This window comes from Carlito syrichta, unplaced genomic scaffold (genome assembly GCF_000164805.1).
Source record: "Carlito syrichta isolate Samal-C Ts95f unplaced genomic scaffold, Tarsius_syrichta-2.0.1 Scaffold315142, whole genome shotgun sequence".
Lineage (NCBI taxonomy): Eukaryota > Metazoa > Chordata > Mammalia > Primates > Tarsiidae > Carlito > Carlito syrichta.
In genome coordinates, this window is record NW_007259238.1 from 41,303 (window position 1) to 67,591 (window position 26,289).

A 26,289-nucleotide genomic window follows, 5' to 3' on the forward strand; every position below is an offset into this window, starting at 1 on the left:
CAATCAGGCAAGAGGAGAAAATTAGGAGTATCCAAATAGGATAAGAGGAAGTTAATCTATTCTCCTTTGTGGAAATATGATTCCATACCTCAAAAACCCAAGGGAGTCCATAAAAGCCTCCTCACACTGATTAACAACTTTGGTAAAGTCTTGGGGTACAAAACCAACATACAAAAGACAGGTGCATATCTATACCAGCAACAAGCATACAGTGAACCAAATAAAAAGCACAACCCCATTCACAATAGCCACACACATACCTAATCAGAGAAGTGAAAGTCCTTTACAATGAGAACTATATAACACTGCTCAAAGAAACACAGGATGACACAAACAAATGGAAGAACATTCTTTCCTCATGGATTGGAAGAATCTATATCTTTAAGAAGTCTATCCAATTACCCAAGGCAATCTACAGATTCAGTGCAACACCCATCAAATTATCAACATCATTTTTCTCTGACGAGGAAACAACAGTACAGAAATTCATAAGGAAACAAAAAGAGAGCACAGATAGCCAAAACAATCCTCAGCAAATGGAACACAGTGGGAGGCATCACACTTCTAGACTTTTAACTTTATTACAAAGTCAAAGTAACTAAAACAGCCTGGTATTGGTACAAGAACAGGCACATGGATCAATGGAATAGGAAAGAGATTCCTGAAGCAAAAACATTTTCTCAACCAACTCTCTTCAACAAAGCTACCAATAACAACCACTGGGAAAAAAGACCATATTTAGCAAATGGTGCTTGGAAAACTTGCTGACCACATGCAGAAGAATGAAACTGGACCCCTACCTATCACCAAATACAAAATTTAACTCAAAATGGATCAAAGATCTAAACATAAACCCTCGCGCAGCGGAAGCGTGCTGGGCCCATAAACATAAACCCTCAAACTATAAGAATCCTGGAAGAAAATGTAGGAAACATCCTTGTGCATATCAGAGTATGCAAAAAATTCTTGACCAAGTCCCCAAATATGAATGCCATACATGCTAAGATAGGCAAGTGGGACCTCATCAAACTGAAAAGCTTCTGCACAGCAAAAGAAGCCATCAAGAGAATAAAGAGACAGTCCACAGAATGGACAAAATTACTTATTATACATCTGACAAAGGCCTAACATCCAGGATCTACAAGGAACTTGAAGTGAAAGGAAAAAAAAAAAAACCATTAAAAAGTGGGCCAAGGACATGAACAGACATTTCTCAAAAGACAACATACAAGCAGCCAACACACACATGAAAAAATACTCAGCCTCACTAATCATCAGAGAAATGCAAATCAAAACTAAAATGAGATACCACCTAACTCTGATAAGAATGGCTATCATTAAGTCAAAAAACAGCAGATGTTCATGTGGGGGCAGTGAAAAGGAAATGCTTCTATACTGTTGTTAGGATTGAAAGCTAGTTCAACCTTTATGGAAAGCAGTGTGGCGATTCCTAAAAGAACTAAAACTTGACCTTCCTTATGATCCAGCAATCCCTCTCCCGGGAATATTCCCAGAGGAACATAAATTGTTCTAACAAAAAGACACCTGCATATGCCTGTTTACTGTTGCACATTCACAATAGCAAAAACATGGACCATCCCTACTGCCCATTTAAAGTGGACTGAGAGCCGGGCTCGGTGGCTCAGCCTGTAATCCCATGCCTTGGGAGGCTGAGGTGAGTGAATTGCCTGAGCCCGTGGGTTCGAGACCCGCCTGGGCAGCGAGACCTCATCTCTACAATAAATCAGAAAATCAGCCGGGCGTGGTAGCGCATGCCTGTAATTCCGGCTACTCGGAAGGCTGAGGCGGAAGGATCGCCGGAGCCCAGCAGGTCAAGGCTGCGGTGGCCGGGAGCTGCCACTGCACTCCAGTCTGGGCGACCGAATGAGACTCCAATTCAAATAAATAAATAAATAAATAAAGTGGACTGAGTAAAGAGAATGTGGTGCATGATGGAGAATTATGCAGCCATAAAGAAGAACAAAATCATGGACTTCGCAGTAAATTGGATAGAGTTGGAGACCATCAAACTAAGCAATCTATCACAGCAACAAAAAACTGCATGCTATTACTCATAAGTGGGTGCTAGGCACTACTGGGCCAGGGGCGGGTGGGGGGGACTCATGACAATATAAAGGATACCTGGTCCACTACCAGGGGGAGTGAGGGTCAACTGAAAGTCCAAATTTCACCTGCATGCAGCCTACTTATATAGTTAATCCTCACTTGTATTCCACACCTCTAAAATAAAATAGTTTTTCAAAATCATCTAAAACTCTTCTTTCTTTGCCCAATGTTTTGAAAAACTTATTTATGCTTGCTACCTACAGTTTCTCATAATCCACCACTCCAGAATATCATATAGTCTAGTTCTATTACCAACATTTAACTGAAGCTGTCTTCCTGAATGTCTCAAATTACTTCCAAGTCAGCCTTTCTCAACTGGGTTTTCATCAGAGAATTAGACCCTATGGGAAATTATTTCAATTACTTTCTTTATTCTCTGAAGAGTGACACACAGCTAGGACTATTTTCTATAAACTATTCACCAATCCCCTCCAACAATGTGTGATCTAATTTCTATATAAAATCCTTTATTCCTAATCCCTCATGGTGGTTCCTTTCTGAACCCTGACAGATACAATCAGTTACCGATTTACTTATTTTTGAGACATCGTTTCCTGATTATATAGGTACTGTAGGTCCTACCAACTTAATATCATATAGATCAGTCTTCAGGAGATGAGTCCCTATTTTTCCCATTCCATTTATAAAAGATTGTTTGAAGCCAGGTTTGGTGGCTCAGCCTGTAATCCCAGCACTTTGGGAGGCTGAGGCAAGTGGATTGCCTGAGCTCACAGGTTTGAGACCCGCCCGGGTAACTTGGCAAGCCCTCGTCTCTACAATAAATCAAAAACTAGCCGGGCGTGATAGCGCGCGCCTATAGTTCCAGTCAACTGGAAGGCTGAGGTGGAAGGATCGCCGGAGCCCAGCAGGTCGAGGCTACGGTGCCCGGGAGCGTGCCACTGCCCTCCAGCCTGGGTGACAGAGTGAGACTCCAACTCAAAAAAAAAAAAAAAAAAGAAAGATTGCTTGAGTCATTAGAACCCAAAGTTTAGTTAAGTCACTGGAGAATATCTGTTCACAGCTCCATAGAGATAAAATAAAATTAAAGAATAAAAGTACCTTTGCTTAAGGTGCACAGTATATGGTCTCTCATCTATTGGAATAATGTAGGATATCTGTTCCTAGAGAATCCAGAACAAATGAGAGTAAAGATAAATGTAATATAAGTAAAACAACAATTTCATATCAATTATTCCTTCCAAACAATGCCTAGAATGTCTTTATTAAGATGTCTTAATTAAATATCTCAGACTATTATTTAGACTACTTTTGAAACCTACAACAAAACAGCAAAAATTAACATTTATTTATTTTATAATCTATTCTTACTGTTTCCACAAAAATAAGTGCAGTCTGAGGATTTACATAGGATTAGAAATCTACATGTAACTGAATTGTAAATTTTGGTAAAAGAATATACCACGCATCACTTAGGTGGCATCATTTAGAAAATAGGATATTCTACATCAGAGGAGCTTACTCTATCAAGCACAAAAATTATTTAACTATTATCTTAAAAAACCTCCTAAGATGTACTACCTGTTCCCTATATTTTTAAACAGATTACTGAACAAAAAATGGTATTGTCTTTGACTCTATCACTACTATTCTCAAGTTAGAACATGAATGGCAGTCAGCTGAAATAATGGTATGTCAGTGAACCTGAATGATGAGATTTTATCCAGCAAAAAGGATCATGTGAAAAGCAAGAGTTAGAGCATGACTGAAAACAAAAACTAATTAGTTAAAGTATATAAAAATAAAAAGGACACAAATATCAAAACACAAAAAAAGATAAGCACTCCAGGACCTCTGAAAATAAGAAGCAACCAGGATACTGTACAAATTAAAAAAGAATGAGGCAGGTTGCTATCAGGTCAAAAAATGAAACCACAAGGTTAATACCATTAGTGATAAGTCAACTAGATATCATGCATCCCCTGACATGATGTAATGGGAAGAGTAATTTATTACTATAGTAATCTTCCCTAAATCTTGCTAATAATGAGAAAATATGAGAAAAAATCCAATTTGGGGAGTATTCTACAAAATACCTGACCAACATTCTTCAAAACTGTCAAGGTCAACATTTTTCATAATACTATAAGAAAAGGATTGGCAGTAGTGGGAAACTGCCAGAGGATGGGGGAGGTAACACCTCATCAACAAGGGTACCTACACAATGAACATTTGTATATGTAGACCTGAGTTGTACCCCACACCTTTAAAATTAAAAAAAATTTTTTAAACTGTCAAGATCAAGAAAAACAAGGAAAGAATAAGAAACAGAGCAAAGGAGACAGGGGAGACATGAAATGTAGTAGCCTAGATTCGATCCTGGAACAAAAAAAGGATATTAGAGGAAAAACTGGTGAAATACAGAAACTCAAATAAAGTAATTTACTTATTAGTAATGTATCAATATTAATTTTTCATATTTGATAAATGTAAAGTAACAACAGGGTTATCTAAATTTAACATTAGAGGAAATTGGCTAAAGACTATATGGAAACTCTCTGCACTGTCTTTGCAATTATTCCATAAATTTAAAATTATTCCAAAATTTGAAAAGTTTATTTAAAAAAAGAAAAACCAGAAATAAGTTAGAATCAAAAGAGAAAAAAAAAACTAGGAAATCCTCAAATATTTGAAAATTAAATAACACATTTCTAAATAACTCATGGATCAAAAAAGACAAAAAAATTAGAGAATATTTTAACTGAATTAAAACAAAAACACACCAGAGCATAATTTATGTAATGCAGAAATGTATAGTTTTAAGTACCTATATCAGAAAGGTCTAAAATCAATTTCTTAAATTTTCACCTTAAGATATTATAACAAAAAATAACAAACAAAACCGAAAACAAGCAGAAAAAAATAAAAAATTAGTGCAGAAATCAATTAAATAGAAAACAGAAAAACAACAAAGAAGGTCAGTGAACTAATATTATTCCTTGATAAGATCAACAAAATTCACAAATTCCTAACTAGATTGACCAAGAAAAATAACATAAAAGACCCAAATTGCTCTTTAGAAATTTATAGTATTTAAGAAAATATTATGTATAATTTTATGTCAACATATCAGATAATTTAGATAAAATGAGCAAATTCCTAGAAAGACACAAATTGTCAAAGCTAACTTGAGAAGAAACAGAAAATCTGAATAGACCTATAACAATTAAAGATTATGCTAATAATTATAAATATTCCCATAAAAAGGGCCCAGGTACTGTTGTACTCAATGGTGAATGTGATCAAATGTTTAAAGAAATAATATCAATCCTTCACAATTCTTTCTAAAAATAGAAAAGAAACACTTCCCAATGCATTCTATGAGGCCAGAATTATGCTAGTTATCCAATTGTATAATAACACAATCCAGATATTATAAAAACAAAAACTATAGACCAATATCCCTCTTAAACAAAAACTCCTTAATGAAATATCAGCAGACTAAGTCCAGTGACATATAAAAAGAATTATACATCATAATCAAGTGAGATTTATCCAAGAAAGGTAAGAATGGTTTAGCATTCAAGAATCAATTCATATAACACACCACATTAATGGAACTAAAGGACAAAAAACACATGATCATCACAGTAGATGCAGAAAAAGCATTTGACAAAACCCAGTAAACATTACAATAATACTCAACAAATGTAGAATAGACAGGAACTTCTTCAACTTGATAAAGGTCTCTAAAGAAACTCCACTGTTAACATCCAACTTAACACTGAAAAACAGAGTGCTTTCCCCCAAGACACATACAAGGCAGAAATGTCCACACTTACTATTACTATTCAACATTTAGTAATTGCAATGGGCAAAAATAAGAAACTAAAGACATCTAGATAAAAAAGGAAGAACAAAGCATCTTTATTTGCAGATGGCATGATCCTTTTGTAGAAACTCCCAAAGAATCCACACCCCCCAAAAAACTAATAAATTAGGCAAAGTGACAAGATACAAAATTAATGCACAAAAATCAATTTGTATGTGTATTTCTGTATACTGGCAACAAACAATGTAAAAAAATAAAATTAACAAATAATTTTAATTCACAATAACATAAAAATAATAAAATACTTGGGGATACAATTTACCAAAGAAGGTGAAAATTTTGACTTTGGTAAATTAAAATTACCAAACATTTATGAGAGAAATTAAAAGTCAAAATAAATGAAGATAAAATACATTTTAATAGATTAGAGCACTCTATATTGTCCAAAGAGTAATTCTCCTCAAATTAATCTATAAATTAAATGTAATCTCTATCAAAATCCAGGCAGTCTTTTTGTAAAAATTGACAAGTACCAAGTTAATCTAAAAATATGTATGGAACTACAAAGAGTCTAGAATAGTTCAAACCATTTTGAAAAAGATGAAAAAATCTGAAGGATTTACACTACCCAATTTCAAAACTTACCCAAAAAAGTACAGTAATCAAAACAGCTGCTTTCTCATTGTATATTCATGGAGAGAGAATGATCTCTCCTGTCTCTCCCTCTTCTTATAAGTACACCAGTCCAGTCAGATTAAAGTCCCACCTCTAAGATCTGATTTAACCCTAATTATTTCCTTAAAGGCCCTATCTCCAAATACAGTCAAATTGGGGATTAGGGCTTCAACCTATGAATCTGAGGGAATGCAGTTCAATTCATAGCATTCTGCTTTGTGGTCTCCCCAAAATTCATTTCCTTGTTTCATAGAAAACATGTTCACCCCATCCCTGAAATTCTGAAGTCTTAAAACATTCTAACATCAACTACAAGTCCAAAGTCTTATCTAAATATCACCCAGCAAGGTAAATTCCATTAGATCTTTTAAGCTCAAGAAAAATCCTCTTTGGCTGGATGCTCTACCCTGCTGTACCCATCGGGGCAGCAGCAACACTCCCATAATGGTCAAAGACAGTGTCTCTGTCCCCTCAGTTCTGTGGAGTGGCCCTGCCCTCACAGTTTTGGGTAATACTCCTGTCCCTGTGGTATAGGACAGTGGTATCCTAGCCCACTGAAACCAAAGAGGTGGTCCTACTCTCTGAAACCAAGAAGAAATAGCCTTTCCCCCTGGGCCTGGTAAGAGTGACAGCCCTGATGATCTCTGAATTGTTTTTAGGGTCATTCTTCTCTTTTCTTGAAGGATGATGCATGGTTTGAAGCCAGATAGTTCTACTGTCCTGTTACGTAAAATTCCAGAAATCCAATATCTTTCCTTCATTCTGCCCTGTTTTCTCCTTGAGCCCCAGCTGGTAGTGTTTCCAATGGTATAATCCCATCACTATTCCTGGCTTCAGCTGATATGGTTGGTCATGTCGTGGGCAATCTCTTTACAGTGTGACTGTTCAGTTACGACTAGGGTTTTCTCTCCAGAACATGATTTCTCATGTTTTAAAAGATGGATAGGCTAAGAATCTCCCAGATCTTCAAGTTCTTGTGCCCTTTTGCTTAATAATTCCTTCAACTTATATCTTTCCTTTTGCATTTTACTACATCAGTAGTGATGGGGAAACAGGCTACATCTTCAACATTTTGCTAAGAAATCTCTGCTAAATATCAAGGTTGTCCCCCAAAAGTTCCACCTTCCACAAAACACTAGAACACAATTCAGTCAAGTTCTTTGTCATTTTTAACAAGGATCACATTCTCTCCATTTTCCAACATGTTTCTCATTTTCACCAGAAGCCCTTTAGTGTTCATATTTCTCCGGTTCTGTTCTGATTATAATGAGATATGTACTCTCTAAAACTACAGAAGTGTCTCCAAAACACTTCTCTTTTTTTTCTGAGCCCTAACCAGAACTGCCTTTAGCATCCATGTTTCTAGCAACAGTCCTTTCAAAGCAATGTAGACTTTTTCGTAGCATGTACCCCAAAACTATTCCAGCCTCTAGCCCTCAGTTCCAAAGACACGCTCACATTTTTAGGTATTTGTTACAGCAGCGCCTCACTTCACAGAACCAAAATCAGCATTAGTCTGCTCAGGCTGCCTGAACAAAATACCACAGACAAGGTGACTTAAACAATAAAAATTTACTTTCTCACAGTTCTGGAGGATAGCAGTCCAAGATTAAGGTGCCAGCAGGATCAATTTCTGGTGAGGTCTTTGTTCTTGGCTAACGCTGCCTTCTTGCTGTATCCTTACATGATCTTTTCTTTTGCATGAACCCACCCTTATTACCTCATATAATCTTAATTACCTCCTTAAGGCCCTATCACCAAATAGTCACATTAGGGGTTAGGACTTCAACACATGAATGCTGAAGGGAGACAGAGTAGTCCATAACAGAACTCTCAAACACAAAACCAAAAACAAGATCCATAAAAAGAAAATTTGATAAACTGCATGCCATCAAAATCAAAATATTTGTTTATAAAAAAACACCATTGAGAAAATGAAAATGTACATTGGGAGAAAATAATTAAAAATCATATATCTTACAGACAACTTGTATACAGAATATATGATGAATTCATAGAACTCAAAAATAAAGACACAAGCAACTAAATTTTAAAATGTAAGAATGAGTTGGCTAGACATTCCACCAAAAAGGTATACAAATAGCTAATAAGAGCCGGGCTCAGAGGCTCACGCCTGTAATTCCAGTACTTTGGGAGGCTGAGGCGAGAGAATTGCCTGAGCCCAGGAGTTCAAGACCAGCCTGGGCAACTTGGTGAGACCTCGTCTCTACAATAAATCAAAAACTTAGCCAGGCTTGGTGGCTGTAGTTCCATCTACTTGGAAGGCTGAGGCGAAAGGATCACATGAGCTCAGCAGATTGAGGCTGCAGTGACTTTGAGCGTGCTACTGCACTTCAGCCTGGGTGACAGAATGAGACTCTGATTCTAAATAAATAAATAGTTAATAGGCTCATGAAAAATGTTCACCAATATTCATTAAAGAGATGCAAATTAAGCCCACAATGGCATACCACTACATTCCCACTACAATAGCTTGAATCCAAAAAAACAGACATCAAATATTCACAAGTATGGGGAAAAAACTGGAACATTCACGTATTGCTGATATGACATGTAAATTTATACAGTCACTGTAGAAAACAGTGTGGCAGTTTCTAAAAATATCAAGCATAAACTTACCATTGACCCAGCAATTTCACTTCTAAAGATCTACCCTTAAAGGAAAGTATATGTCCACATATATACGTTTATAAAAGAATTATTCATAATAGCCAATATCTGAAAACAAGCTAAATGACCATCAACTGGTAAATGGATAAGCAAAATGTGATACATTTATGCATTTATTAAGAAATAGAAATTAATGACCTAATAAATGCCATAAAACTGATAAACCTCAGTGAAAGAAGGCTAAATGCAAAGGGCTACATATTTCACGTTTCCACTTTTGTGGAAAAATGTATAGAGACAGACAACAGATCAGTGGTTGCCAAGGACGGGGACAACAGCGAATGGGTATGAAGAAACTTTTTAGGAAAATAGAAATATTTTGATTGTGATAATGCTTGCACAATTCTATTTATGAACTACTGGAATAATCATTGAGTTATACACTTAAAATGGATGAATTCTGCAGTGCGTTTATTATACCTTCATACAACTGTTAAAAATAAAACATTATCAAAAGATTGGTCACTTAAAATCAAGGCTTGCTTAATTGTATTTCTTTTTTTATCTCTTAAAACACTTAGCATACAGAAATGTACATGGCAAGTCCAGGGAAATATTTGCTAGATAAATTAATGAACAAAATACAGTATTTTCCTTTCTAATAAATGTAGTAGAATAAAGGGATCTTGTATGAGAGCTGGTAAATTCAGGGGTAGAGACTGAAAAAGAAGGTTTTAATTTAAAAAATTTTTTTTCTTAGGCCCTTTGAGAAAAATTACTGTCTTTGTGTTGATCTTGCTGACATCCCTCAGATAAGACAATTAATTCTTCTACATTATTTTCTTGAACTTTTAAGAAATAAGTTACCATGAGTAAATGATAAATGATATGCAGAACAGAATATTCTGACATATATTTGCTTTCATTATCAAAACTTTAAATTTTTTATCAGTTGAAATATTAGACATAGTATATTTATACTAAAATGGGGTTAGCGTATCTCATGCTTATATAATAAAAACTAAAAGTTCCAGATAAACATTTAGATTGTGAAAAAACATCTCTTACTTGTTCTGTGCCTGAACTGTCATGTGTATTTGTTTGGATTTTCTCTGGAACTATGATTTGTAGAAATGAATTTTGAGAATCTGAAATTTAAAAAAAAAGCTGTTAGTAACCCTGTCTTAAATGTGATTCAATATCTGTTCAGTTTCTTTCATAAAGTTGACTTATACAAGTATGGATAGCTCACAACTGTGTACTTTTATAAAAACTTTGAAAACAGTTCATTTGAAAAACAGACAAAATAGTTATGAAAGACCAAAAAAGGAGTGAGGAAGCGGTATTTAACTGATACAAAATGCGTTGTTTCTGAAGAAAACAGAAAATACATACCAAAAAGTTAAAGTTACACTAAAATAAAAACTTTCCTGAAATAAAAGATTTAAAACAATAGACTAGAAAATACACTATATTTCAGGAATAACTGACACTAATTAATTAAAACTGAGACATGTTCTACTGAAGTTGTTGGGTTTCTAAGATAAAGAATCCCATGAAAATATTAGATAGGAAGGGAAAAAAGAAAATCATGTTGGGTATCAAAAAAGAAAAGAAGGCTAGCTTGAGAATTTTTACAACAGTATGCAATGTTAAAAGACTGGCTCACGCCTATAATCCTAGTAATTTGGGAGGCCGAGGTAAGAGGATTGCCTGAGCCCACAGGTTGGAGAGCAAACTGGAAAACTTGGCAAGACCTCTCTACAATAAATAAATAAATAATAAGTTGGACGTGGTGGCACTTGCCTTGTAGTTCCAACTGTTTAGAAGGCTGAGGTGGAAGGATTGCCTGAGCCCAGTAGGTTGAGGCTGCAGTGGCTATGAGCATGCCACTGCACTCCAGCCTGGGTGACAGAGTGAGACTGACTCAAAAAAAAAAAAAAAAGACTGAAGAACAATGTCTTAAAAAAATTTTTTTTAGGAAAGTAAGGATGCTATAAATTTATACTCTCAAAAGTGCAATTCAAATATAGAGGCAAAAGACAGATATTTACAAAACTAAAAAAAAAAAAATAGTTCCCATGTGCCTGTCTCATAAGTCACCCAAATTTCTCCCAATAAAAATATCAGCAGAGTTGTGATACAAGGCCTAGGCTAGTAGTGAGCATTAAATAAACTTCAAGGCTTAAACAACTGCAGGAATCATAGTTATACAATAGATGCAAATGTTAAAAGCTATGGTGATATAGGCATAATAATATATTCAACAATGTCAGGAAGTGTAGCAGAAGAGGAAGACCATATAAGCATGCTGATTTCCTTAAATCTACTGTAGAGTGTGGTCAAAAAATGTGACTCAAAGCTGAAAACAAATAATAGAAGTAGAAACATATTGTTCCATGGTAAAAAGGTACAGAAAAAAATTAGATTAAAAGTAACCATAATCATTACATAATCATATAGCTAACATCAGACCAAATAAGAGAAACTTGAAAGACTTTCCTCTAAGTACTGGAACAGGACAAGGATGCCCACTTTCATCACTTCTATTCAACATAATGCTGAAAGTCCTAGCCAGAGCAATCAGGCAAGAGAAAGAAACAAAAGGAACTCAAATTGGAAAAGAAGTCAATCTGTTTCTCTTTGCAGATGACATTTTTTTTTTATTTAGAAAAAGCAAGCCGGGCTCGGTGGCTCAGCCTGTAATCCCGCGCCTTTGGGAGGCTGAGGTGAGTGGATTGGCTGAGCCCGTGGGTTCAAGACCCGCCTGGGCAGGCGAGACCTCATCTCTACAATAAATCAAAAAATTAGCCGGGCGTGGTAGCGCGTGCCTGTAGTTCCAGCTACTTGGAAGGCTGAGGCGGAAGGATCGCCAGAGCCCAGCAGGTAGAGGCTGCGGTGGCTGGGAGCGGCTACTGTACTCCAGTCTGGGCGACAGAGTGAGACTCCAACACAAAGAAAAAAGAAAGGAAAACCAAAAAACTCCACACAAAAAACCCCCTTAGATTTGATAAACAAATTCAGTAACATACAAAATTAACAAACAAAAATCAATGGTGTTTCTATACGTCAATAATGAAATAGTCAAAAAAGAAATCAAGAAGGCAATTTTACTTATACTAGCTACCAAAACATAAAATATCTACAATATATTTAACCAAGAAGGTGCAGATCTCTACAAGGAAAACTACAAAACATTGATGATAGTAACTGAAGAGGACACAAACAAATAAAAAGACAGCCCATGCTCAAGAATCACAAAAATTAATATTGTTAAATAACCATACTGCCCAAAACAACATACAGATTCAATGCAATCTCTATCAAAATAACAATGTCATCTTTCACAGAAATAGAGAAAAAATATCCTAAAATATGTATGGAATCAAAAAAAAAAAAAAGACAGAATAACCAGAGTAATCCTGAGCAAAAACAACAAAACTGGAGACATCACACTACCTGACTTCAAAATATTTAGCAAGGCTATAGTAATCAAAACAGCAAGGTATTGGTATAAAAATAGGCACATAGACCAATGAACAGAATAGAGAACCCAGAAATAAATTCATGTACTTACAGTCAATTGATGTTCAACAAAGGCACCAACAACATACTCTGGGGAAAGACACACTCTTTAATAAATGGTGCTGGGAAAATTGAATATCCACATGCAGAAGAATAACCCTGGGCCAGTCTTTCATCATATGCAAAAAATAACTCAAGATGGTTTAAAGACTTAAATATAAGATCCAAAACTACAAAACTACGAAAAGAAAACTTAGGGAAACACCAGGACTTGGTCCAGGCAAAGATTCTATGGCTAAAACCTCAAAAACACAGGCAAATGAGACTTAATTACACTAAAAGTGTCTGCACAGCAAAGGAAACAATCAACAGAGTGAAGAGACAACCTTTTGAACAGGAGAAAATATTTGCAGACTATTCATCCAGATGGGACTAATATCCGGAATATAAAAGAAACTCAAATAAGTCAACTATAAACAAAACAAATAATTCCATTTAAAAAGTGGGCAAAGGAAATGGAGGACTTTCTGACATCACACAAACTCCCCAGGTTGAAACAAGAAGACATTAAGACACTAAATAGATCAATAACAACCCAGGAAATTGACTCTGTCATACGAAAACTACCTACAAAATAAAAATTCCTGAACTGGATGGCTTTCCAGCAAAATTCTACAATACATACAAGGAGGAGCTGATACAAATCCTACTAAAAGTATTCCAGGCAATTGAGAAGGATGGAATACTCCCCAAATCATTTTACGAAGCTAACATCACACAGATAACCAAACTGGGTAAAGACCCAACAAAAAAGGAGACCTACAGACCAATATCCCTTACGAACAAGATTCTAGCAAATCGGATCCACAAACACATCTCAAAAATCATCCACCATGAACAAGTAGGCTTCATCCCCAGGAGGCAGGGCTGGTTCAACATTCATAAGATCATAAATGTAATCAAATACATCAGCAAATGTAAAAAGAACCACATGATTGTCTCATTAGATGCAGAAAAATCTTTTGATAAAATCTAGCATCCCTTCTTGATAAAAACCCTCAAGCACCTAGGTATAGAAGGAACATACCTCAAAATAGTAAGTGCCACTTACGATAAACCCACAGTTAACATATTGCTAAATGGACAGAAACTGGAAACAGTTTCCCTGAAAACTAGAACAAGACAAGGCTCCCCACTCTTACCCCTCTTGCTCAACATTGTTTTGAAAGTCCTAGCTCAGGCAATTAGACAAGAGAAGGAAATCAGGGGTATACAAATAGGAAAAGAGGAAGTCTAGTTATCTCTCTTTGTTGATGATATAATCCTATATCTTGAAAATCCAAGAGAATCTGTCAAAAACCTGCTTGCACTGATAAAGGACTTTGGCAAAGTCTCAGAGTACAAAATAAATGTGCAAAAGCAGGCAGAGACCCAAATTAAAAATACAATCCCATTCACAATAGCCACCAAAAAAAATGAAATACCTCAGCATCTTCCTAACCAGAGAAGTGAAAGTATTTTACAATGAGAACTACAAAACACTGCTCAAAGAAATTCAAGAAGACACAAACAAATGGAAAAATATTCCATGTTCATAGATAGGAAAAATCAACATTGTTAAGATGTCCATCCTACCAAAGGCAATCTACAGATTCAACGCAGTACTCATTAAGTTACCAACATCATTCTTCACAGACCTGGAAATGACAATACAGAAATTCATATGGAAACATAAACAACCACGAATAAGCCGGGCTCGGTGGCTCAGCCTGTAATCCCGCGCCTTTGGGAAGCTGAGGTGAGTGGATTGCCTGAGCCGCAGGTTTGAGACCCGCCTGGGCAGGCGAGACCTCATCTCTACAATAAATCAAAAAAATTAGCTGGGTGTGGTAGCGAGCACCTGTAGTTCCAGGTACTTGGAAAGCTGCGGCGGAAGGATCGCCGAAACCCAGCAGGTTGAGGCTGCGGTGGCCGGGAGCAGCCACTGCACTCCAGTCTGGGCGACAGTGAGACTCCAACTCAAAACAAAAACAAAAGCAAAAACAACCACGAATAGCCAAAACAATCCTTAGCAAAAGAAACAAAGCAGGAGGTATCACACTTCCAGACTTCAAACCTTACTATAAGGCTACAGTCACCAAAACAGCCTGGTATTGGTACAAGAACAGGCATATAGACCGATGGAACAGGATAGAGATTCCAGAAGCAAAGCCTCAATTTCTCAACCAACTCATCTTTGACAAAGCCTCCAACAACAACCACTGGGGAGAGGAGAAACTATTCAGTAAATGGTATTGGGAAAACTGGCTAACCACATGCAGAAGACTGAAACAGAACCCTTACCTATCACCATAAACAAGAATGAACTCTAAATGGATCGAAGATCTAAACGTAAAACCTCAAACTATAAGAATCTTAGAAAACGCAGGAGACACCCTTACGGAAATTGGAACTGGCAACCAATTCCTATTCAGAACCCTAAATGCCCCTATCTTAAGAAATAAGATAGACAACTGGGACCTCATCAAACTAATGAGCTTCTGCAAAGCAAAAGAAACCATCAAGAGAGCAGGGAGACAGCCTACAGAATGGGAAAAAAATATGTGCCAACTGTATATCTGACTAAGGCCTAACATCTAGGATCTACAAGGAACTCAAATGCACCGAAAGGAAAAAAACAGCCCCATTACAAAGTGGTCAAAAGACATGAATAGACACTTCTCAAAAGAAGATATACGGGCTGCCAACAGACACATGAAGAAACTGCTCAGCCTCACTCATCATCAGAGAAATGCAAATCAAAACCACATGGAGATACCATCTAACCCCATAAGAATGGCCATCATTAATAAAACAAACAACAGATGCTGGTGAGGATGCAGAGAGAAAGGAATGCTTCTACACTGCTGGTGGGAATGCAAGCTAGTGCAACCTCTATGGAAGACAGTGTGGCGATTTCTGAAAGAACTAGAAATTGACTTTCCATATGACCCAGCAATTCTCCTATTGGGAATACACCCAGAGGAACTCAAATCATTCTACAAAAAAGATACCTACATACGTATTTTTGTTGCAGCTCTATTCACAATAGCAAAAACATGGAACTAACCATGTTGCCCACCGAAGTTGGACAAGATTTTTAAAATGTGGTACATATACACAATGGAATATTATGCAGCCATAAAGAAGGACAAACATATGGACTTCGCAGTAACTTGGATGGATTTAGAGTCGATCATACTCAGTGATATATCACAGAAACAAAGAACAGAGTACCATATATTTTCACTCATAAGTGGGCCTTGAACAAATATTATAACACTATAAAAAAAGGGATTGACAGTAGTGGGAAACTGTCAGGGGGGGTAGAATTGGCAGTTGAGGGAAACTGCTAGGGGAGGGGGGGCATACCTCATCAACAACGGAACCTGCATATCAACGTTTGTTTACCTAACCCTGAATTGTACCCCACATGTTTATAATAAAAAGAAATTTTTAAAAAGTGGGCAAAGGATATGAATAGACATTTTTCAAAAGAAGACATACAAATAGCCAAAAGGAATATGAAAAAAGTTCAACATCACTAATTGTCAGGGAAATATGCAAATCAAAACTCCAGGTAGAATGACTATTATTAAAAAGACAAAAGATAACATGCTGGGGAAGATATGAAGAAAAGGTAACTGATACACTGTTGGCGAAAATGTAAATTAGTACAACTACTATGAAAACAATATGGAAATATGTCAAAAAAACTAAAAATAAACTACCATATGATCCAGCAACCCCACTACTCAGTATCTGTCCAAAGGAAAAGAAATCAGTATGTCAAAATATATCAAAGGGATATTTGTTAATCACAGCACTATTCACAATATCAGAATATGGAATCAAATGTACATCAATGAATTAATGAATAAAGAAAGTGCTTTATATGAATATATGTAGGTATATATATTTTTTTAAATATGTTTGGGGACCCCAAAAAACTGGGGCTTCCCCCACTAGGTAAGTGTTCTAGGAATCCATTGTCATCTGTGTGCAAGCTAGCATTGTTGTGAGAGGCTGAATTCGGCTTCAGTTAATTTTTTTTTTTTTTTTGAGGGGGAAGAGTCAGCACATTTGCCCATTTTATGATGCGTGGTTTATGAGCACACCTGCCCATACTATACTGAGTATTCAGCAATTTTGATCAAAACCAGCATGAACCCCACGCCCCACACTACCTATTCACCTGATCTCACCTCCAGCAACATTTTTCCTGTCCTGTATGAAAAATGTCCTCAAAGGGAAACGTTTTGCCCATGTGGAAGAGATGAAACAAAAAAAAAAAAAAATGGCAAAAGCACTAAAAGGTATCAAAATTGGTGAGTTCAAAAACTTTTGAGCAGTGGAAAAAGCATCTCAACAGGTGTATTGCATTAGAGAGTACTTTGAAGGTGACTGAAACTTAAACAGGTAAGAATAAGTACACAATGTTTTATAAATAAATTCTGAGGGTTTTTTTTGGCCGTGTGTGTGTGTGTGTGTGTGTGTGTGTGTGTGTGTGTGTGTGTGTGTGTGTAATACTATGCAGTCCTAAAAAAGAATGAAATCATGTCGTTTGCAGCAACAGTGATAGAGCAAGAGGTCATCGTGTTAAGTGAAACAAGCCAGACACAGAAAGCCAAATATCACATGTTCTTACTCATAAGTGGGTGCTAAAATATGTGTACATATGGACATAGAACATGGAATGATAGCTGATGGAGACTCAGAAGGGTGAGGGATTGGGGGGTGGGTAATGAAAAATTAATGGGTACAATGTACATTATTTGGGTGATAACCTAAAGCCCTGACTTGACCACTACACAGCTAATGTATGCAAAAAAATCGCACTTGTGTCCTACAACTTATACAAATAAAAAAAATTTTTTAAACTTGCTTAGTATAAAGGAAAGTTGTATTTGTTTCATTTGGTTAATATAATATTGATAATAAAGCCAAAGACAGTATGAGAAAGAAAAATAAGTCAATCTCATTTATATTCCAGATGCAAAACATTTTAAATAAAATATTAACAAACTAGATGCATCAATGTATCAAAATAGCATGATGTGACCAAGTAGAATTTATCCCAGAATTATTCCATCAGTTTATCATTAGAAAAATCAATGAGGTAATTCTCAAAAACACAAAAGGAGTAAAAAAGCATATAATCAGCTCAAGAGATTCAAAAATGATAATATAAAATTCATGATTAAAACACATCACAAATTAAAAATAGAAGGAAATTCCATTAATCTGCTAAAACATTTCAACTAAAAATATACAGAAATTTTTGATTTTTAAAATGGCAAGTTAACAACAAGAAAACTTTTACAAGGAACATTTATCAGAATTTCTACAATAAACATAATATGTACTGGCAAACCATTAGAAACATTACCATTAAAGTCAGGATCAAGACAAATATCACTATCACTTCTACTATTTACAAATAGAACTTAGCCTAGACATAAGAGGTTTAAAAATTGGGGGAAAAGAACAAATCTGCTATTATACGAAGATAATGTAATATTCTACCAAAAGAGCGAATTTTTAAAAAATTAGAATGAGAAAGTAAATGTACAGTTAATAAATTCAATTGTTTTGTTATACACGAGTAATGATCGATTCGATATCTAATTTTTAAAGAGGATCACATTCAGAAAAGCCACAAAAACTATAAAACAACTAGTCAGTCAGACAGCGTGCTGTCCCCCAGGAACAAAGTAACAGACTTCTTGCTGCCAAGACTGGAAAACACCCAATCAAATCACAGCTAGAGCTAGCCAGTCGCTCAATCTTTGGGCTATATAAACACCAGGTTTCAGCTCCAAATCACCAACCCCCTCAGGTCTCCTCCCACTCTGGGAGTTTTTCTGTCCTCCCAATAAATCCTGCTTTCTCAAAAAAAAAAAAGCTATAAAAGACATAGGAATAAGCATAAGAAAGAATGTGAAAAGAAAACTATGAAACTTACATGGTCATTTGGATAAAAATATGCATTGTTCCTAAATTGAACATTTTCTTAAATTAAAACGTTTGATTCATGGCTAAAATATCTATAGATCTAATGCACCTGCATTCAAAAATTCCAATAGGATTTTTAGTGGAATATACCATATTGAGTCTACAATCCATTTGTAAAATGAAATATGTAAGGATAATATAATTTTGACAAAGAGCATGATACCCTACCTGATTATCAAAATATATCACAATGTTATGTAGTAATTATAATAGTTTAGTTCACTGGGGAAAAGACAGATCGATGGAATAAAGGGTCCAGAAACAGACGCATGCATTTTAAGCTGGCTATTCCAATTTCTGTCCTTTCTCTACTCTACTGTGCCCAAGAGACTGTATTTCACAGACTGCATGACACAGCCTTCTTTACCCTCTGGGTAACAGATGAGGTCAGCCAATGGGAGGCACTGGCAAAAGATCAGTGGGAGAGAGGAAAGAGAAGTCAAGGTATTTTATTTCCACTGTCTTTTTCAGAATTGCCTGTTTGTAGCTGCATCTCTCTAAGTCACAGCTTCTGCTGAGAATCTCTTCAACAGCTACATTCCTTGCCAGATTCCAGTAACATCATTCATTTCCCTTGCCTTTTCACAACTGAGTGGTGTAATCTCAATTAGTTCATGTGAAATTATAGTTGATATGTAAAAAAAAAAAAAAGTTCCCAATGTATTATATTTTCCAAAACAAATCAATACCTAATATGCAGCTGCTGACCTCGCAAATGTTACTTTTAATTTCAATCGACAATGATAATAAGAATTTGCCTTTATCTGACAAGAACAGTACGTTTTTCACTGCCTTACCTTGAAGTTTTGACATCTCTCCTGTCATAGCATAGAGGGACATTGACCATTTTGATTTCCACAGAACATCATGCCGGTCACCTATGTCAGAGCTATGATGTGGCCAGGCTCAGTGGCTTAGCGTGTAATCTCAGCACTTTGGGAGGCCGAGAGGAGTGGATTGCCTGAGCCCGTGGGTTTGAGACCCGCCCGGGCAACTTGAATTGTTTAGGGAAGGATATGGTTTAATAGCAGACATGATAAGTCAAGGACATATGTTATAATTTAAAAGGTAACTTTATTTTTAAAAAAGACCAGCCGGGCTCGGTGGCTCAGCCTGTAATCCCACGCTTTGGGAGGCTGAAGTGAGTGGATTGCCTGAGCCCACAGGTTCGAGACCCGCCTGGGCAACTTGGCGAGACCTCATCTCTACAATAAATCAAAAAATTAGCCGGGTGTGGTAGCATGCGCCTGTAGTTCCAGCTACTTGGAAGGCTGAGGCAGAAGGATGGCTGGAGCCCAGCAGATCGAAGCTTCAGTGGCCGGGAGCATGCCACTGCACTCCAGTCTGGCTGACAAAGTGAGACTCCAACTCAAAAATAAATAAATAATAAATAAAGCCATGATGTTAATATATTTGGTGAGCAGAAAGCAGCAAGTACTTAAAGATGCATGAGGAAAATATATGCATAAATATGTGGCAGATGAACCTATGAAGGCTTAAGGGACAGCCACAGTACCAATATTTCTTGAGGTTCAGTAATTGCAGCATTCTAGGATATCTCATATGGAATGAGATGCCAGTGGCTACACTTTGCACTGCCACACACACAAAAAAAGGCACAATAAGTGGTGGGCCTCTTTGAATTTGGGGATAATACATACTGTTTTGGGATGTGATTGTGTGAATCATCGAGGGACCTGTAAAGCTGTCAAATTTGACTGGTGCCCTGGGCAAGAGAAGACTCTGCAAGAAGTCCAAGATCTAGTCCACAGCACCCTACTTCTTCAGCATTATGGTTCAGCAGACCCTGTAGTACTTACACTACTGTAACTATGAGGTCATTCATGTGGCTGCAGTCATCTGGCAGCTCACCTAGGACTGGATGGACTAAGATGCCGCCACTCATGTCTGCTGACTGATGGCCTAGGTTGGCTCTTCTCTGTTTCATGTGCCACCTTATCCTAATCTAGGATTCTTCATGTAGCAATGTTTTAAGAGAAAAGAAAGGAAGTTGCAAGTCTTCTTGTAACACAGCCTTGGAAGTCTCACAAGTCACTTCAGTCACATTCAAATGGCCAGAGCAAGTCACAAAGTCAGCCAGATTTAAGGAATACAGAAATAAATTCTATAAAGGAATGCTGCAAAAAGCAAAATATGTACAAGGATGAGTGCATTTGTTAAGGCCATCACCATCTTTGCAAACAGTCTAACATGTGTATGGCTTTCTACTGTTACCAGTCCCTGCATGTTTCGTCATAAATTATTGGTGCTCACATCTCTATAAATAGTCTCATCACTAAACTATTTTCATCTAAACCCTTGAGTGTGTCCTCAGTCTCCTGACAGGTTTCTGACTGAGACTCACATGCAAAAATTGTGCAATGAGAATTGAATATCTACCAAATGCAGCATTTCAAATTAACGAGGAGATGATGTGCTATTCAGTATTAACCCTGAGGTAATTCATAATCCATTTGGAAAAATACAAATATAGTTCCTTACCTAATACCAAAATATTGATTAAAAGAGTTCATGTAGCCGGGCTCGGTGGCTCAGCCTGTAATCCTGAGCTTTGGGAGGCTGAGGTGAGTGAATTGCCTGAGCCCGCGGGTTCGAGACCCGCCTGGGCAGTGAGACCTCATCTCTACAATAAATCAAAAAATCAGCCAGACGTGGTAGCGCACGCCTGTAATTCTGGCTACTTGGAAGGCTGAGGCGTAAGGATTGCCGGAGCCCAGCAGGTCGAGGCTGCGGTGACTGGGAGCGGCCACCGCACTCCAGTCTGGGCGACAGAGTAAGACTCCAACTAAATAACTAACTAACTAAATAAATAAATAAATAAAAGAGTAGATGTAAAAAGTTATAAAGATTTTTTTGAAAGACTGAAAGGCTGGCCTGGATTAAAAAAAAAATGTGATACATATACACAATGAAATATTAGGCAGCCATAAAGAAAGGCAAACATATGGACTTTGCAGCAACTTGGATGGATTTAGAGTCGATCATACTCAGTGATCTATCACAGAAACAAAGAACAGAGTACTATATGTTCTTGCTCATAAGTGGACCTTGAACAATTATCGTACTATAAGAAAGGGATTGGCAGTAGTGGGAAACTGTCAGGGGAGGGGAGTGGGCTTGGCAGTTGAGGGAAACTGCTAAGGGAGGGAGGGGCACACCTCACCAACAAGAGTACCTACATAATCAACATTTATATACCTAACCCTGAATTGTACCCCACATCTTTACAATAAAAAAAAAGTTTTAAAAAAAGAAAGATTGAAAGGATAAATTTTTTAAAGTTGTAAAATAATTTCAAGAAAGTATGGTAGAGTGTTTTTGTTGTTGTTGTTGTTATTTTTTTTAGTCAAGAGAAGCCTTCTTAATAAGCAATACAGAAAATGCAGAAGCCATAAGGAAAATGTTGATAAACTGAATACAAAACACAAGCTACCATATATAAAGTTAAAAAATCAACAGCTGACATGGAGACAACTTATGCAAGATACAGAATAAAATTATTAGTATCCAAAATACAGAAAAATATGATATACATAAATATATGCAACATGTATCCATCATTTAAAATATATTTAAAGGAGTCGGGCTCGGTGGCTCAGCCTGTAATCCCGCGCCTTTGGGAGGCTGAGGTGAATGGATTGCCCAAGCCCGCGGGTTCAAGACCCGCCTGGGCAGGCAAGACCTCATCTCTACAATAAAATCAAAACATTAGCCGGGCGTGGTAGCGCGTGCCTGTAATTCCGGCTACTCAGAAGGCTGAGACGGAAGGATCACCGGAGCCCAGCAGGCTGAGGCTGTGGTGGCCGGGAGCGGCCCCTGCACTCCAGTCTGGGCGACAGAGTGAGACTCCGACTCAAAAAATATATATGTATATATTTAAAGGGATTATATTTTTCTATGTTTACATATATTTACATCTAAATGTACAGAGAAAAGTAGAAATGAAAATATATGTCCAGACAAAAACTTGTACATGAATTAGCATGGCAGCATTATTCATTATAGACAAAAGTTGCAAACAACCAAATGTCCATCAACTGATGAATGGGTAAACAAAATGGGGTGTATACATACAATGGAGTATTATTGTCATAAAAAGGAATGAAATTCTGATACATGCTGCAATATGGACGAACCTTGAAAACATTACACAGGTGGAAGAAGCCAGGCGCAAAAGATCATATTTTGTATAATTTCATTTATGTGAACTATCCAGAATAGGTATTCCATATAGACAAGAAAGCAGATTAGTGACTTCCAGAGGTTGAACGGAGGAGGAAAGGAGGAATGATTGCTGAATGTGAAAAAGTCATCCCCAAACTGTTGAGCAAGATCTTTCAGCTGACTGACCACCTTAGTAGTTTGGGCTGGCACTTCAATTTGAAAGTTTACATTTTTCTGAATAGTTATTTTAAGAGACAGCCAGAATTTCTTGCACTTGTGGCTCACATGCAATTTAAAATTTGACAACAGAATTCTCATTCGCTGCTGGTGGAAATGTAAAATGGAACAGCCACTTTGAAGACAGTTTGGCAGTTTCTTACAAAACTACGCATATTCTTAACATATGATCCAGCAATTGCTTTCCTCTGTATTTATCCAAAGGAGTTGAAATACTTATGTCCACATAAAAACCTGCACATGGATGTTTATAGCAGCTTTAGTCATAACTGCCAAAACGTAGACGCGACCAAGATGTCCTTCAGTATATAAACTGTGGTAGGTCCCAAATATGGAATATTATACAGCACAAAAAATAAATGAACTATCAAGCCATGAAAGGACATGGAGTGAAAGAAGTCAATATGAAAAGGCTACATACTACATTATTTCAACTATATGACATTCTATAAAAGGCAAAACTATGATGACTGTAAAAGACTAGTGGTTGCCAGGGGTTAACAGGAAGAGAGGGCTGAATAAGCAGAACACAGAGTGTTTATAGGGCAGTAAAACTATTCTGTATAGTACAACAGTAGTGGATACACGCCATGATACATTTGACAAAAACACAGAAGGCACAACACCAAGAATGAACACTAATGTAAACTATGGACTTTGTATAATGTAAACTATGGACTTTGTATAATGACTTTGTACCCTGGTGCCAGATGTTGATAGTGGGGGAGGTTGTGCGTATGTCAGGACAGAGGCTATATAATGGGAACTCTGTACTTTCAGCTCAATTTTGCTGTGAAACTAAAACTGATCTAAAAATTAAATGTTATTTTGTAAAATGGTTAGATGGTAAATTTTATGTTTAATTTACCACAATTTAAAATAAAAATTAAACAACAAAGATAATTAAAAATAGATGGGTAAAATATCAAAGTTCCAAATAGATAAACCCATGAATTTTAATATAGCATATTACAAAATTTCACTGATATGTTTTAGTTTTAGAGTCTACATTGCAACTAACCTTTACCATTTGTCAAGTTTTGGTGTAGTATTCAAATAATACCCTCAACTATCTTTAAAGAGTATTCAAATATCCCTCCTTCTTTTAACTACACAAGCTGGTTATTCTTCATCTACTTCAAATGAAACATAAAGCCACAGATTGAATGCAGAAGCAGATATTAGAATCTAGACGTTTTCAATAAAAAAGATTTATAAAAACATCCCTCTTACCATTTTTTTATTTTGAAAAATATATTTATTTTTATTTTTAAAATGCGTCACTTATGTAAACATAAAAAGCATATTACTATTATTCTTAAAGAATGCACATTCTTAAATTTCTATTTTAATTCCAAATATGATAAACATTGACAGATATAAATCCACATAAACAAAAGCTCTGAGAATGTCAATAATTGTAATATATAAAGAAGTTCTTAATCCAGAAAGTTTGACAGCCACTGCATTAGAATAGTTTTATGAGCCGGGCTCGGTGGCCCAGCCTGTAATCCCGTGCCTTTGGGAGGCTGAGGTGAGTGGATTGCCTGAGCCCACGGGTTCGTGACCCGCCTGGGCAATTTGGCGAGACCTCATCTCTACAATAAATCAAAAAATCAGCCGGGCGTGGTAGCGCATGCCTGTAATTCCGGCTACTTGGAAGGCTGAGGCGGAAGGATGGCCAGAGCCCAGCAGGTCGAGGCTGCGGTGGCCAGGAGTGGCCACTGCACTCCAGTCTGGGCGACTGAGTGAGTCTCCAACTCAAAAAACAAAAAACAAAACAAAACAAAAAAAGAATAGTTTTATGTGTTGTGAATTGAATGTATCCCCACAAACTTCGTATGTGGAATCTCCATCTCCCAATTTGACAGTATGTGGCTTCTTGGCTACCCCAGCCTTTGGGAGGTAATTAGTGTATGAGGTCATAGGGTGGGGCCCTCAAGATGGGATTAACGCCCTTACAAAATGAGACACCAGATAATTTGTTCCTGCTTTTTTGCTCCCTGCACACAAAGAAGAGGTCCTGTGAGTACTCAGGGAGAAGGCAGCTGTTTACAAGCCAGAAGAGAACTCACACCAAATTCAACCATGATGACATCCTGGTCTCCACCTTCCAACCTCCAGAGCTATGAGAAATGTCTGTTGTTGAAACCATGCAGTCTGTGGTATTTTGTTGTGGCAGTCGGAGCTGACTAATATGGTACGTAATAGCACAAAGACTGGAAACAATCCAAAAGTTCACTAATAAGAGAACTGCTAAAGAAATTGTGGTTATCCCCAACATAGAATACTATGGAGATAGAGGAAAAAAGACAGTGTGTGCTAGCTCAGAATGGCAAGATCCAGAATACTGTGTAAAAAGAGAAGGAAAATAAGAACATATCAAATATTTTACTTGCATGTCAGTCTCCCCTACTATATTGTAAATTTTCGAGAACTCTTTCTACTCTTCTTCCTATCCAGCCATTAGACTCCTCTGCAGCACAGCAGACACCTTGTATGTGTTAGTGCTGCAAGATAAATTCTTATTGTACACATAACTAATATGTTAGAACAAATAATATTTGAGGCAAGTCAGGTTTTTCGAGTTTTAGCGGAGTTCAAGAAATTTCTGAGGTTTTAATTTTTGAGAGTTTCAATAGAGTGCAAGAAGTTTTGAGAGTTGTGTAAAGTGCACGGGAGGCCTACAAGAAAGGTTGCCCCCAAATTCAGATTCAGAGAGTAAGAGGTTTAAGTTTATGACAATTCTATTCCTCTCTGATGATTGGATTCTCTTTCCTGACGGAGCACCCAAACCTCCTGGAAAAAGCCCCGGGTCCAGGGTGACGGGGCAAAATGAACCACGCGGGGAGCGCTCCGGGCTTTTGTGAAGAACCCCCCGACCTGAGTCCAGGGAGCCGGCGGGCTTACCGGGTCCCGACGCCAGCAGGCCACAGAGCCCAGCAAGCAGTATCCTTAGGCGGAGCATGGCGTGGCTTCTCGGATCCCGGAGCTGCGACTCGGCGGGCGGCCGTTGGGCCGGCTACGGTGAGGCCAGCCCCAAGGACACGCGGGCGCCGTCCTGC

At 37.2% G+C, this 26,289-nt stretch overlaps 1 protein-coding gene across 1 annotated transcript in view; it reads right to left on the reverse strand.

The window, feature by feature from the left end:
* ADAM32 (ADAM metallopeptidase domain 32) overlaps nucleotides 1-26,197 on the reverse strand; it is a 61,352-nt gene extending 35,155 nt beyond the window's left edge. The window contains exons 1-3 of the mRNA XM_021706106.1: nucleotides 26,135-26,197; nucleotides 10,292-10,371; nucleotides 3,187-3,248 (exon numbers count right to left, since the gene is read on the reverse strand). Coding sequence (XP_021561781.1) covers nucleotides 3,187-3,248; nucleotides 10,292-10,371; nucleotides 26,135-26,192 — 200 coding nt within the window. The 5' untranslated portion in view covers nucleotides 26,193-26,197. The remainder of the gene's footprint in view (nucleotides 1-3,186; nucleotides 3,249-10,291; nucleotides 10,372-26,134) is intronic.
* Between the last annotated feature and the right edge of the window lie 92 nt (nucleotides 26,198-26,289).